Source organism: Molothrus ater, chromosome 2 (genome assembly GCF_012460135.2).
Source record: "Molothrus ater isolate BHLD 08-10-18 breed brown headed cowbird chromosome 2, BPBGC_Mater_1.1, whole genome shotgun sequence".
Taxonomy (NCBI): Eukaryota; Metazoa; Chordata; class Aves; order Passeriformes; family Icteridae; genus Molothrus; species Molothrus ater.
In genome coordinates, this window is record NC_050479.2 from 97,449,118 (window position 1) to 97,464,261 (window position 15,144).

Here is a 15,144-nt window from a genome sequence, read left to right on the forward strand (position 1 = left end):
CGGCTACATTCCTTCTTTCTGCTGCAATTAAATTGTTTTAAAATAAGTATGCCTCATATATAAACTGGACATTCAGTATTGTTTCACTCTAATTCACTCCAAGGGATATATTAACAAGAGTCTCAGTTACCCTGCTTCAGAGGCAGATCATAACACTTAAATACAAACATTGCAGCTATTATAATCTCAGGGAGTAATTGAATATGGATCACTCTGAACCCTGACAATGTGGTTGCCAGTGAGAAGGAAATTATTGTTTTATGACTCTGTCCTGTAAGTAAACATTTAAGCAACATTCTAGATAATTTTTAAGACCAAAACCCACTACTTACACATTCATGTCTCTTATAAACCTTTTTTAATTGTTTGGTTCTGTAACTTTTTAATTCAAATTTTAGCACAGACAAGTTTGAACTATCATTCTCAGTTCATTTTGAACTACCACCTTCATTCTGAACTACCATTTTCTCTTTACTTGTATTTTAAAAAACGGGCAGTATGTTAAGAGAGTTATAAAACAGGTTTTTCCTCCTAGGTTTATATTTTGTTAGAAAGCTAATGGGAGAGCTCTGATGCCTTGGGGCTCCACAGACAGCTGTAGCAACAATCTCTAAGTAACAAACACACTAGTTCAATTTTCTTCTTAAATTCACATCATAATGATTTTTCTTTCAGTATCAAGTAAATCTTGCCATCAACAGATACTACTAAAAAATCCCTTTGTGTCCAGGCACAGTAAATTGCAAAAGTACAGCCTGGTGTAGATATCATGCTAAAGCTGTAAATTGAAATTAAATGTAAATTTTTGCTGTAACAGTTCTTCTTGCAAAAACATTATTGGTTCTGTTCATAGAGAAAGCCACAGGACTGGGACTGCCCAGAGACTCAACTCAACAAAGAGCTCATATTTCAGGAGATTTAGCTAGAACTCAACTTACTTTCTGTTTTCTTATGTTGTGGCTGTTTTTTTCTTTCTGCCTAGATAACAAATGACCTTCAGCTTCTTGCTTTACTCACAATAGTTTAAACACACTAGTTTTGCTTTTGACCACAGCTTTTATTTAGCCCCAATATCCCACACTGTGCCTGATGACTCACTGAATGTCTGACCCTCACTTGTCACATAGCCTAGCTTCTCCCCAGATTTCCTGTTCTTACAGAAGACACTGTCAAGAGTTTTCCTGTGCTAGAGCTGCAGCCAGGAGACATTGCAGAACCAGAGCTCCAACTGTGCTTGTTAATATGAGGTGTCACTATGAAATAGCCTTGCTAAGTTTTACAATAACAGGAGGAAAAAAAAAGAAAATTAGTCCAGGCAGCTGAATGGCAGAAAACCAATGATCTAAACGGTCAACAAGGGCTTGGCACTGCTGCCAAAATGTTGCATGTCTTGTTTCTCTAGCACATATTTGTGAAGGGAAGAGTGGCTAACTATCTTGCTCTTCTAATCAAAAGACTTGCTTATTTATAGGCATCAAATTTTATAGAAGTAGTAGCCAAAGTGGTGCCAGAAAAAAGTAAAGAGAACAATTGCAAGAAAAGGCGTCTTATGGAAAAAGACTTCCTTCAGAAGTGATTGCAGTAACTTCAGAAAGTGTAAGATTGACTAAAGGATGTGCTTGTTTTGATATACAGAAGATTTTTAGGAAGTGAAACTCTGTTTCTTTCCCATGCTATGGTAGAAGCAGGCCAAGAGACAGACTCTCAGGAAAAAGAACTTTATTTTCCCCTTGTTCTCTGCCATCTGAAATGATAGTCGCTGCAAGAGGCTATCCTAGGAACTGTGAAATCTCCCTAAGTGGATGAGAAATAAAAAAAAAAAACCCAATTTTATTTTGGAATGGAGTAAAATAACTTTCAGCACAGATTAACAAGAGCTATTGCTTGGTTTGGTGTAGCTAAGATTCCCAGAGGCTCAGCCTGGTGCAACTGCCTCCGCCACCCAAGCCCCACTGCCTTGGGGCATCACTGATGTTTCAGTTCCCCAAGTCTCTTATCATACATTTAATCAGACTTAAGATCATTAAGTCATATTTCTTACCACTCTTCAGACTTGGCTGAGGAAGCAGCCTGGGTATGCAGGTTTGTGTAAGCCAAAAATACTTGTGATATTTGTCAAGCTGGAAATGTTTGTGTTAGGAAATGTTTGCTCAGAGTTTACATAAGGCTACATTAAGCCCATGGAAATATATTGTTATGTGACCCCTACATGCACTGTAAAGATTCAGTGCTGTGTCGTACAAGTCGTGGTGAGGCTCATGGCGCAGCTCTGTGGTGACTGACCAGGAAATCCCCCACCTGCCAGTTGTTACACAGCATCCATCAACAGGTATCCCAGGCTAGGATCTGCAAGTCCTGTTGTATATCTGTTGTATATTTGTGTGGTTTTGCTCTGGATTAGCCCTCAAACACACACACAACCCCACACCCACACATATATTTTAGTGACATAAATTTAGTCACATATATTTAGTGACTGACCAGACCATATTTACAGTCTCTCTCCTTTTTCCATCCCAGACACCTTTCTCTAGTATATTTCAATGATTTCTGGTTTAAAATCAAGTATTCAATCCTATTCTCAGGTCCATTTGAATATTGCAGAAAGGCGAGGTGAGGTAAAAGGACAATGTTAATTCCTGAATCCTTTCAGGGAGCTGTGGAGACTGACTGAGGAGGAAGGTGATTGGGCCAGTAGGTGGCGACTACTGCTGGAAGGAGACCCCAGCCCCATTTCTCCTCAAGCACTTTCTCCTCCTTAGGATTTTTTTAATCAAACACTCTGCTAAGCCGACAGCAGGTAGCATGTGGTTGTGTTTCACTTTAAGTAAATTCTACATTCAGAGCTGCAAGATCTACCGAAACTATTGTCTCATATTTTTGCACCTAGGTAATGAGACCTTCAGGGAAAATTGTGAAGAACGTCTATTTATTACCTTCTTGAAAGAGGAATTTGCAGTTGTTTCCTATCTACCTTCCTTTCAATGCAAGCAGAGTACCTGCCTGAAGCAGGACAGTGCTGAGCAGTTGCTGCTCTTCATTTGCAGAGCTGGGCTTCTGGAAAAGCCATTCACCTCACAATACCTCATGGAAAATGCTTATTTATACAATGTGTAGAAAAAAAGGCCACAAACAGTTTTAACCTGAGGAAAATACAAATGCATTTGATAAGAAGGAGAATCTTTGTCACATAAGGATGTTTGTTCTTAAGGATGCTTAGAAGACTGGGATATTTCCCTCCCAATATCACTATCCCCATCCCATTGGAGGATAAAATAAGACTTATTCCAAATGCAGCTGTCTGCAGACAGCTGAAACTGGAGGATCTAACTACATAAACAAGTTCATCCCCTTGGTGATCAGGACTTGTTTTATCAGTAACTTGCGGTCACTGCAGGACAGACCTCAGCGACAGCATCACCTTGGACTTGCCATTTCTCGGTTTCTCTCTTGGGATATCTTTTTTCCTTAGGTTTCTTCATTCTTTGAGACAAAACAGTACCTTTTTAGAGGTACTTTATTCCTGAAATAACTAAGATACCATCTGGAAATGGTCTTAGTGTGATGCATGATCAACTTGCAGTTAAACACACAAATGTTAATATAAGATTTTTGTGTGTACAAAGTTGTCAGAGAAAAAACACAAATGTAACAGCTGCATGTAAAGCATGGTTGATTTTCCTTACAGTGTTACATCAGTATTTACCTTGTTTTTTTCACAGTTTTTTTTTCACTGTGATCAAGATGACAGCAGTCCCTGCATCTTACACTGTTCCTCCATTAAACACCTTGTGTCCTTCTACAGCTTATTTTGATAATTTTTTTTTTAAACCTCTGCATGAACAGAGAATTGCCAAATTTTTTCTGGCACATCCTATGGCTTCATGACTGATGCTGATTAAAATATCACGAATACCTCTTTTCTCTTCTCAAAATCACCTGAAAAAAAGACAAGAGTGCTTTTACATAATTTTATCCTCCTATACAGTCCTGACTTATTCCTGAAGCATAGGATCCTATTTGCTGGGCTTTGAGCCACTTTAAACATGAAAGTTAACTTAAAAATGTAACTATACCTCAGTGTCAACTTAGTGATTTCATAGTCTAGAGGTGTGATACGTACCCAAAATCTGCTGGTATAATGTGACAAAAGTGTCTTACTTTTTGATGTGGACTGTGACCAGTGTAGACCAACCTTTTCCTGCCTCCACAGAGCTCATGAGCTGTCAAGCTGCAGAGCTAACCCACCTCACTGGGGACAGTTCAGTAAACAACACAGATGAACTCCTGTGTGTCCTTGGCACCTCCAACTTCAGATGTCCACAGGAAGCTGCCTTTGGAATAAGGTTTCTTCTCATGCTAGGCTTCTGACTTGCTCTAGAATTGCTTTGAAAGGCAAGACACATTGTTTTCTTTGGTCCATGGAATTCCCATTTTTTCACGGAAAGATAACAAGAAGAACCTGTGAAGAGTTGCTGAGCAAGAAGAAAAAGAATGGCAGCTATTTAATACGGGAGAGTGAGAGTGTGGAAGGAGCCTTATGTCTCTGTGTTTTGTAAGTACTCTAATACTGATTTTTTATGAGCTTTCAGTTGGATCCAAAGACAACAATCATCTTCTCTAAAATTAATAGTTCTTCCATGATATTAACAGACTCCAAGGGAGTATTCAAGTAGTATTCAAGTAGTGCTGGTTGCTTTAGGTTTCCTTTATAGTGACAAATGAGGGGGTGGCATTTCCAAAAAGCTATTTTATGTAATAGATGATAAATGAACTATAGTCTGGTGATGCTGGTCTCTCTCTGCAGACAATAAGGGCAGCCCAGAGAAAATAACTCAGCCTGCCAAAATATGCTAAGATCCTTACTCAAAGTAACTGCCTCTGTAATGATGAGTAAACAGCATTTTAGCACTGTTGAGACACTGAAAAGTCTCATGGCATGTTACAAAACACCTCTTCTTTGTAGACTTTCTGTCTGATAAAAGCTCAGTCTTGTGTTTCAAAGGAATTTTACCTGATATAAGAACATAGGCTGAGGCTGAAAATTACAAAGTTCTGTCTGAATTTATATGACAAATCCACAGACAAGATGGGCATAGAAAACTGTTACTTCTAGTCCAAAGCTTTAATTACTACAATTAAAATTTTATTATTTTCTTTTTTCTGTGGGGAATAGCACTTTTATTTCCCTTTTTACTCTTTTCATATATAATTGATCTGTTCATAAGTTTAAAAACTAGAATCTAGGTCTTTGTTTGAACCTATGAGGTTTTGCACTCTTGTTGCAGATACATTTGAATGTGACATGAAAACCTTTTAACACCTAATTAATGAACAAATATGAGAAGATATTTTTATCAATCACTAAAAATTAATTTGTTATGAAACAAATCAATGGAAAGGGGAGAAAAAGAGAGAGAGAAATGGAGTACTACTGGGTTGGCAGGTAGAAGAAAGCAGATCTTCAAAATAACAGAATGAGTTGAAGAGAAATAGCAAGTTGGGGACAAACAGAGCCCTCAGCAAGGCAGCTACAGGAACCTGCTTTCAGTATGGTATGGAATGGGACAATGCAGGGGCTGAGGGGAGGGCAGGGAGGTGGGAGGGAAGGCACATGTATACCTTGTCAGAAGGGACAAATGGGGAAACTGACACAGAGGAAGAATGACAATGTTAGAACCTGGGTTAGGCCACACCAACACAGTTGCTTTTCCTTTCATCCTTTTTTTTTTTAAGGGCAAAGCAGATTTGCCTTGTGATGTCTTGCAGAAACATTTTGGCCTGTCACATCTGCCTGCCACAATATTCTGTGCAGGCACATGAAAAATCATGACTTCCAGTTTGCTTTTGTGGGTTTTAGTGTTAAAAGCTGATAAAAACTGAAGTGTTTAGTGGATTTGCCTATAATCCTGACGTGAACAAATGCCATAGTTAAACTGCGAGAGCAGCAGCAGTGGTACACAGATGGTGGCTTGCACAGGTCAGAGCAAGGCTTGTGTTTAGACAGCACATGGAATAGTATTAGTACACTGGCTGAGAACTGCCCCAGAAACTGGGCTGCCTGGCAGTGGTTCACTAGGCAAACTGCCCTAAAACTGGGGGCAACCAACACTGAAACTCTTAGTGATGTTCAAAAGCAATTTTTGAATTAGCATTGCATCTCAACACCTTGTTTAGCACCTAACACGGTTTATGTGCAAACTGATAAACCCTTCTCAAATTACCTGATCTGTGAGGAGAGACATTGATCCACTTGCTACAGCAAACAAACAAACTTTCTTGTCCTTTTCTACTGGGATATGGGGGGAAGTGCATTCCTATGGAGGACCTGGGAGGCAGAATGGTGTGACCAGTTCAAATTCATCTCTCTAATTGGGCAAGGTGCATGGCTCTTCCTCCACAGCACACTGTCTCTTTCATCTAGAATTATTCCAGGTCTCTGACAGCACTTCAGTTCAGATCTAATGGTTTTGCTACTGTTCTCCTTACTGTTCAACATGCCATTTTCCCTCTCACCTCACTTTTCTTCCAGACCAACATTTTGTTTATTTTTACCCTTTACTTGCTCTTGGTAAGCATTTAGAAGTTAATGAGGAGACAGAAGTTTCCATTTTAGTGGTAGTTTCATTTTCATTTAGTAAGAATTAAAGTACCTGAATAATATCCAGGCAGAAATGTTTTAATATTTGATCAGTAAAGAACAAGTTTCAAAAATGATCAGTTCCTGGTATTTCTTTTTCTCACTTCTCTGTAAGCACTCACATTTGTAAAAGTACTTTTCAGCAAGGAACATGTATATTTCCACAGGTATCTCAAGAAGACAAAAACCAAAATATGCATCCCTGTGATACCACTTTTTGAATTAAATTAAACGTATTATAACTGAAAGCCTTATTTTCATTTCAGTTCATAGTAACTTTTTTTGCAGAGCAAAGTAGTTTATTTTCAGTAACCCTTCACTTTTGTGCAAGTGCCCTGACCCAGGTTTCTGCCCCAAGATTCTCCTTCTCATGACAGTTCACTTCACATATCCACAGCTGAAGTCCTCCTGATGAATGGGCACAGAAGTTAAAAAAACGTGTTTTCAGATGCTGCTCCCACCTCTCCCCAACCTCCTCACTTGTTTGTGATGTATATTTTCTTGCAGCTCTGCTACCTTTTTTGATCACAGTCACGATCTCCAGTCCACCTCCTGAATTGCTGCTACTGTGGTATCTGATAAAGCTTTTATTTCTGTTGACAAAATATATATCCAAAGACATCAGTAGCTGCAGTGTTCAAACACGTGCTTATTATAAAAAATAACAATGACTAAAACCTTGGGAAATGCAAAGGAATAACATTATTCTCAGAAGTAGGAGCCATACAGTCATTTTCTGGGTGCTAATGACTGGAGGCCATTTTCTGCCTACATCTCTCCAAGAATTCAACAGCTTTCCTGTGACAGAAATACAAAATGAAGGTTAGAGAAGTGAGGAAGATAAGAGAGAGATGAGAAGAGGTGCTGTTTGTGGAATGAAATTATGCTTGTTAAAGGCCTGTGTTAGGCTTAGTTCATATGTTCTTTGAAACTCCTGGTCAGAGTAATCTTGTATTTCAAGATATTAAACCTTCACTCATTTTGTAATCTCTAGGATCTCTTCTCTTTTGCTTTCCTGTCTCTGCCTCATTCAATTTTACTGCACTTCTCATGTCTTTAATACTGTTTACAGATATGTCCACTTCGTTAATGTGATGTGTTACATATACGATGTTTTTTCACAGCTTTGAGGGCCTCATCTACACTTACCGTATTTTCAGAGAACACCAAGGATACTTTCGAATACAGGTGAGTAACTCTCATTGCATCTCTAAAGATTGCATTAAGGATCATGGATTTTAAAAAACCCATAAATTAAAATATCTTAGATTCATCTATGATAAATGATCTATGATAGTTTTAATCTATTATCGTTTTAGTCTATGATCATAGATTTAAAAAAAATCCATAAACACAATACTATAGAAAATATTTCCAAGTTTGCTCTCTACTCAATTCTTATTGTAGATGACCTCAAAAAGTAGTTCTTGTGTTTGTAGAATTTCCTTATAATTTAAGTGGCTGTATTACTTATTAACCAGCTGTTTTCTCATTTGACCATTTCTTTTTGATAGCACTGATGAAATATCTATTACTTTTTTTACTTCCTCCTGTTTCTTACTTTCTCCTGTTCCTAATTACCTTTTTCTACTTTAAAGCACTGCTAGTGCATGCAGCATTTCATAAGGATCTGGGATATTCCAATAATCTTTTTGATTTAAAGAATCTATAATTCTGTGAGATTGTGAGGCATCTGAAGTGACAATGCCAAATAATGCTGCTTATTCAAGTAACACAATGATTTTGCCTGTGCCTGAAAGACCCAATTTCCCATGAAGAAGAATGGTTTACTGACAAAAAAATATTCTGTTTTGGACCTTATCCATTCTACTGGGGTTACGCTGTCATTCTTGTCAGCAGGTAACTCAGATATTTTTAGACTTTTTAAACCCATTCTTCCTTATAAATTTTTGCCAATAGTGTGAAAGAAGATTTCAGTTCTTAAAAATTTTAAATCAGGTTATTTTGGCTCACTAAAATAATTGACTAAAATAATGTATTCATGTGGAAGAGAGGTTGTTTGGGATTTTTTTTAAAGCCAGATTCAGACATGAGCTTTCTAGAGTGCAGCAGGCTGACCCCAACCAACTAAGCACCCCTACAGCTGCTCACTCCCTCCCTCCTTAGTAGGACAGGGTTGGGGGAAGAAAACACAAAGAGCAAAAGTGAGGAAACTCTTGGCCCAGATAAAATACAGTGTAATAGGTAAACAGGTAAAGCAAATTTGTGCACACAAGCAAAGCAGTTTAGCAACTCCTTCCCATCAGGGGGCAGATATTTAGTGACCTCCTGGAAAGTGAAGCCTCAGCACACACATAACCACAAACGTCCTCCCTTTCCCTATGCTTTTATTGCTGAGTACAGTGTCAAATGGGGTAAGATAGGACAGACAGCATTTTGCACACCCCCAGCCTACTCCCCAGGGGAACCAAGTGCAAGAAAAACTTCCTTAGTGCTGCAGAAGCACTGTTCAGCAACGGCCAAAATGTGGTGGCAGTGTTATCAGCACTGTTTCAGTCACAAATTCAGAGCACAGCACTTTGTAGGCTGCTATGAAGTTTACTCATCCCAGCCAGACCCAGTACACACAGGCATTGGCACCCAGTCCATCCAGGGCTGAATGAAAGATGAAGGATGCAGAAAACCAAACAAATAAATACATGTTTCTTTGTTAGCTAGCAGATTAAGAGAAAGCCCCGTTCTCTTTTAATGACTACTAGTAGGCTGCTCACTGTCTGCCACTGCCCTGAAGTCACAGCACTGTCCATGCACAGATCCCCCCCGCAGGGCTGAGCTGCAGGAGCAGTTCAATCCTGTCAGATGAACCCACACTTAAAGAACAGTTTTTTGCACATGACATTTGCTTCCCAATGCTGATATTTTGTAAAAGTTTGAGTTCTGTTTGTCACCTAGTTATTTAAAGGCAGCATTTTAAGTGAGAACTAAATATGTTATCCCTAAACTTTTACTCTCAGACCAGAGTACAGTGTGTAATGCTGTAATCTTCAACACTCTGCTGTAGTGGATCACTGCAGCACACATCTACACCAATAATTTAACTGATGTTCTTCTTGAAAAAAAAAGATGCTGAGGGAGGTTACTTTTAATGCCATAATCATGGCTCCAAACAGGTCTCCCTAGTGTTTTAAGGACAGTGCAATATTCTGTCACCAAACCTGTTTACAAAACAGCTCCTTGGTAAATAAGAAACAACTCATCATTCTTTTCATTTAGGGAACTCCGTGTGAAGGGAACTTGCAAACACATTTTGTTATCCTTTCCTTACAGACTTTTGAAGGTGTTCCAGAGAGGACCTTCAAAACATTAAAGGACTTAATATACGCTTTTGAAAAGCCAAATCAAGGACTGATAACTAACCTCCGCTACCCGGTGAAGAAACCGAAGGCCTTGCAAAGAAGCCAGAGGTTCAAGTCAGAAATGGACAATGTTTATGATGGTGAGAAACTTAGCTCTGCCTTTGTGGGTTTTTTAAAGGTGACAACATTGACAGGTTTGTGGTGAATACTTGCTAAACATTGTCTTGCATGGACAGAAGTTTTACATCCTCCCTTCTCTCTTATGTTCACTGAAATGGTTATTCTTAGCTCACAGGTTACTTACCCTTACAAATGTACAAATTAAAATCACTAGAGATACACAATGATGAAAAAAGCTACCTCCAGCTGTCTCGTTCATGGATGTTGATGCTTTTAGGCTGGAGAAGACTGAGAACCAGTTTTACTTACCAGTTTTACTTAATGTGCTTCTGCCAAGACACCAGGCCCTTGCACTTGGGAGTTGAGGCTGTCATTTACCTTCATTGTCCAAGTTTTAAGATATGTTTATATCAAAACCTTACTCAGTTAGTTCTAAGATGGGCAGGCAAGCAAGCCAGCTTGTGATTTGTATTCAAACATGACTAAGTGATCAGCATATAGCCTTGTGCTCAGGATCACAGCTTTGGAACCAGAGTTCAGCCTCTCATTGCTCGTCTTCTGCTAATTTATGGTCATGACTCCCAGGTGTAGGATGAGGATATGATGCTTCTACCTGACAGAATTATGCAAATGGATACAATAAAGACAGAGGTTCTCATAAAGCTTTAGACTGTTGTATAGCCCCATGTCATCCTTACATCCTTGTTTTGAGAAGCATGACTGCAGATACTGTTGATAACTTGCTAGTATCCCTCACACCATTCTTCATGTTCCTGCTGTACAACACTGAGCTGCAGCATCCATCAGGCCATGGGCTGCAAAATAACCCTGAGACTGTTCCATGACCTCTGGCAGAGTGTGCCAAGAGCCCCAGCCAGGAGTAAGGGAAATCCTGTTGCTAAGTACAGATATCATAAAGCGAACAAAACTTTGGGGTCTCCACCCTGCCCTGTGATTTGCATCTCATGCCCAACAGCAGCTCAGCATGGTGGTGTGCAGCAGTGTTATAATCCAGTTATTAAAGTTATTAGAAATGCCTCTGCCCAAATTAAGGTGGAAATGAGACCATATGCCAGTGACAATAGTTTGGGTTTTATTTGATAGTAAATATGAGAGGGAGAGAGAGAAAAAGGAGAGTAAAAAGAAGAGAAAGGAGAAAGAGGTGGGGGGGATAGAAAGAGAGTGACAGAAAATATCACCACTCCATGAATCCCAACAATGTTCCTTTGATCCTCTCAGCTGGTCTTCTTGGTGGTGAAGGTCTCCCCAGAATGAATAGAATCCAATGGCTTAATATACACTCAGGCTAGGTAGGAAAACCCAGGCACCTCCCTGGGGCAGGGAGAGTTTGCCATTTTCTCTTACAAAAGACTCTGGGTTTTTTGCATCATGTGCAGTCCTGTGATGCAAGGCTTCAGGAAGGACTCTGGGGGGCACTTCAGGGAGTCTTTGATGGATTAAGGCACTCTCTCAGCTGCCTCTCACGTGAATGCCCCATGGATGTGGCCTCCCAAGGTTGGGGGTTCCATAGCCAGTTTGTGTAAGGCAGGATGGTTTCACTGCCCCTGAGCAGCAAACAACACGCCAAAACTTCCTCCCTCCACCTCTGCTGGGGGGGAAATCTGTACAAACCTCCTCCCAGAAAAGGGGTCTGACGGCTATGGCCTCCCCCACCTTGAAGCAAGGCAGAGATGATTCTCAGTTCAGCTGCTGGGTTTGGATCACATTCTTTTCCTTGTTTACTTGTTTGTTTCAGGTGACTGAAGAATGGGTTTTCCTTTATCTAATCTCAGTAGTTTGGGTAACTTCAGGGAGGCTTCTTTGGTTGTAACTTCTTTATACAGTTTTTGTTATAATGAGCAGAACTTTATATCAAAGTTCGAGGCATGAACTATTTCAGACTCTGACAGACAGGCCCTCTGTGCTGCAGTCGCTGGGGTTTCACACACAAGAGCAGTACAACTGCTCTGGCCAAGCTCCCCCAGCACAGCGTGCACTGCTGCAATTTTGGGGCCTGACCCCCAGCAACCTTGCTGAGGGGAAGCCACAGAGACACATTTCCCATGTCATCAACATTACCTTGTCACCTGTATCACACAGCAAATATGCCATATTTGCTCTAAAAATTTTGTTATGGTTTCTTATCATTGCTGTTGCAGGGAGACAGAAAATATTGCAGTAACATGGATATGTTTTTAGAAATTTTTGGTCCTGCAATAGGAATTTTTCTTGAAGATGAAGAGTGTCCTCATCTGTAATCACAGGGAGGAAAATAAACCCTTACATTTCAATGTCAAAATATAGGTAGGCTTCCATAAATATGGAGGCTTTTTAGAAATAATCAAGCTACTTTGGAATTGTTTTTATTAAATTTTAATTTAAATTTCACTTATACAGCATTCCAAACTTCCCTCTCAGGCTGCATTATTACATGCAGGGGCTTATGTAAAGGTCATGCTCTCCGAAACACAGGCACTGCCCAAAGCACAGCAGTGCTCCCTAAAGCAAGCGCGTCCCTCACGTGCTACCAGCAGCTGGCTTTGCTGCACACGTGGCACTGAGCACTCCAGCACAACCAGTGGAACACCTCAAGGGACTGAGATCATGATCCTGGTGGTTGGAGATATTTGAGCTTTGTTTTCTAGCTTAGGAATAGCTTTTCTGAGGGCAGCTGTTTGAAGAGCAATAGGTTTCTATAGTGGAACTTTGAGTTCCAAGCATTGAATTTCTGCCTTTTTCCTGGCTTCTCAAAAACCACAACCAATCTTACGAAGTGTAAGAGAGAACAGGATTTTTCAGGCTCTCCTCCTTTAGTTGGGATGAGAACTTTTCTCTTGGGTATTTATTTACAGAACAAGGGATGCATTTTGAGAGTCACAGATATCTCAGCTACTGATTTGATTTAGCAAGAATGGATCATTTCTGACATTTGACTGTTTCTCAGGAAGAAGGGGGTAGTATCATGTGAATACAGCTGTTTACAACAGTGCTTCCTGGCTCAGAAAAGGCTTTGCCTTTTCCTGGAGAATCCAGTCCATAGCACAGGGGGCCTAAACGTGGGCCCTGCAATAGCACACTGAGAAACCAAACTGAGTTACTGATACCTGCCCTGCCACAGGCTGTGCTGCACCCACAGCCTTTCAGAAGAGCACCTTGCAATGACATCTTTTTTTGTTTGTATTGATTACTTCACAGAATTTGATGACAGCGCTGATTATGTTGATGTCTTACCCTGAAGGATCTGCGCCTGATGGTTTCAGAAGCTGCCATTCCGGGATATGCCCCGGCACAGGGCCTCAGCTGGGGAGAGCTTCCAGCTGGGTGTCCTCTGCTCTAGATCTGGAATTACCTTCTCCTTTTGCAGACTGTCAGAGTAGCTTGTGGAAGAATGGCTACGTGACAGGGGCCATGTTCTGGACCAAGAATCGGGAGGATGCAGCTAATCTGGTCCCTGCACCTGCAAAACACTGTGTCCTTGAGCATAGCTGTGGTACAATAACAAGTAGTGAGAGAGACATGAGAAAAGAAAGATGTAACCCCTATGGTATGAGGAAGAGCTGATATTGTAGTATAGCCAATAGATTGCTTAGCTTGCAGAATATGTATGAGCTTATTACTTGTTGTGCATAAAAGTCTGATGCTCTCTTCAATAAATGAAGCTTGCTAAACACTCATATTGAGTGTCCAAGTTGCCCTCACTGCGATAGCAGCTGTATCTTCAGCCAGTAGATCCAGTACAAGCTATTATGCATGTTTGCTCAGCAATAAAAGAAGTACTTTTTGTTACAGACACAAACACACATATGTAGGTATGGGGGAAGGCGTCCATGTATGTGTCTTCTGGTGGTTTTTAGCCAGCAAATTGTCTAAGATATTGACTGCTAGAGTGAACATTCTGCTAGAAGGCAGCAATATAAATACATTAAATGAATAGGCATAAAGCAGTAATTAATGGCAGAATTGATAGGTGTTGATAAAAATCATATATGACAAAAGACAAAAATGCTGTGTTAAATCCATGCCATAAAAAAATAACCAACCAGAGGAAAATTGTTTGAAATACTTTTAACTTTGAGGAACGGTTCTGGCGATTACAAGAGGACTACAAGTTGTACATACATGTCAGCATGAACACATCCTTTTTTAAATAGATTCTGTACTTATGGAAATACTTACTCCATTTGATTTTCTATTGCCATTAGTTCTGTATTATGTATATGTCTTTTGTTGTTTGTTTGCTTGGTTTTAATGCAAAAATTTGCTTTAATATTAACCCCAATTTTAAACAGTTAATAAATACTTTAGTTCTGAAGGTGGTCTGCAACTAGCAGCCACAGCCAAAATGGGAATGTATGTCCTGAGTCTTCCAGTCACTCCTATAGACTTGCTCACCATTTGAGACTGTGAGGAAGACATTTGTATTTGTTGTATGTTTAAGACCCTTCACAAATTATTTATGTATTTTAATAGGTAATACTAGTTAGATTTTTTTTTCTATTATGTTTCTCTCGCACCATTATTTGTCAAAGGAATTTTAGACCTTTCAGAGTTTTGGACTTCATTATGAATTTAACAGTGCTGCAGAGTTTTTGGCTCCAGGCTCAACTAGTATTTGTAGTATATGAAAGAGAAAAAAAAAAATAGACTATTAACTAACCCTAGAAATGCCAGGAAGTACTAAAATATATGTCCAAAACGTCATTAATTGAAAAGAAAGTAGTCATCCATGAAAAACGTACTATGGGACATAAACACTCCAGCCCTTGCTCTGTAGAAGCACGTAACTAATTTGCCTCTTCACTTGCAGAATCCTGTAGCCTGTCTGATAGCTGGTTATCACAGGTAAAAGACTGAGCAGCTGCTGTGCTGAGACACCCCACCTCCAGCAGCACGGTCCTCAAGAAAGCACAGCACTGTAGTTTTTCTGAAATTACAGTCTCAGCAGTCCCCCAGGTGCTCACTCAGTCACACTGATGTTCAGCCTTGGGAAAAGGCCGAGCGACAAGGAATCCCAGCCTTGGATTCCTTGGGCACCATGTGCCTCATGGTGCCTACTGAGTGACTCTG

General features: G+C 40.0%; 1 protein-coding gene across 1 annotated transcript; it reads left to right on the forward strand.

The window, feature by feature from the left end:
* The first annotated feature begins 4,316 nt into the window (after positions 1–4,316).
* On the forward strand, positions 4,317–13,751 carry SH2D1B (SH2 domain containing 1B). The gene is made up of 4 exons (XM_036387676.1): positions 4,317–4,555; positions 7,765–7,828; positions 9,929–10,097; positions 13,273–13,751. The coding sequence occupies exons 1-4, from the start codon at positions 4,317–4,319 to the stop codon at positions 13,311–13,313; spliced, it is 513 nt and encodes a 170-aa protein (XP_036243569.1). The 3' UTR covers positions 13,314–13,751.
* The last annotated feature ends 1,393 nt before the right edge of the window (positions 13,752–15,144 follow it).

Excerpts from the sequence above, each read along its gene's own strand:
- SH2D1B (XM_036387676.1), top strand. The coding sequence starts at position 4,317 with ATGTCCACAGGAAGCTGCCTTTGGAATAAGGTTTCTTCTCATGCTAGG. Across the intron at positions 4,556-7,764 it reads GCCTTATGTCTCTGTGTTTT|CTTTGAGGGCCTCATCTACA; the intron begins GTAAGTACTCTA and ends GTTTTTTCACAG. Across the intron at positions 10,098-13,272 it reads AATGGACAATGTTTATGATG|AATTTGATGACAGCGCTGAT; the intron begins GTGAGAAACTTA and ends ATTACTTCACAG.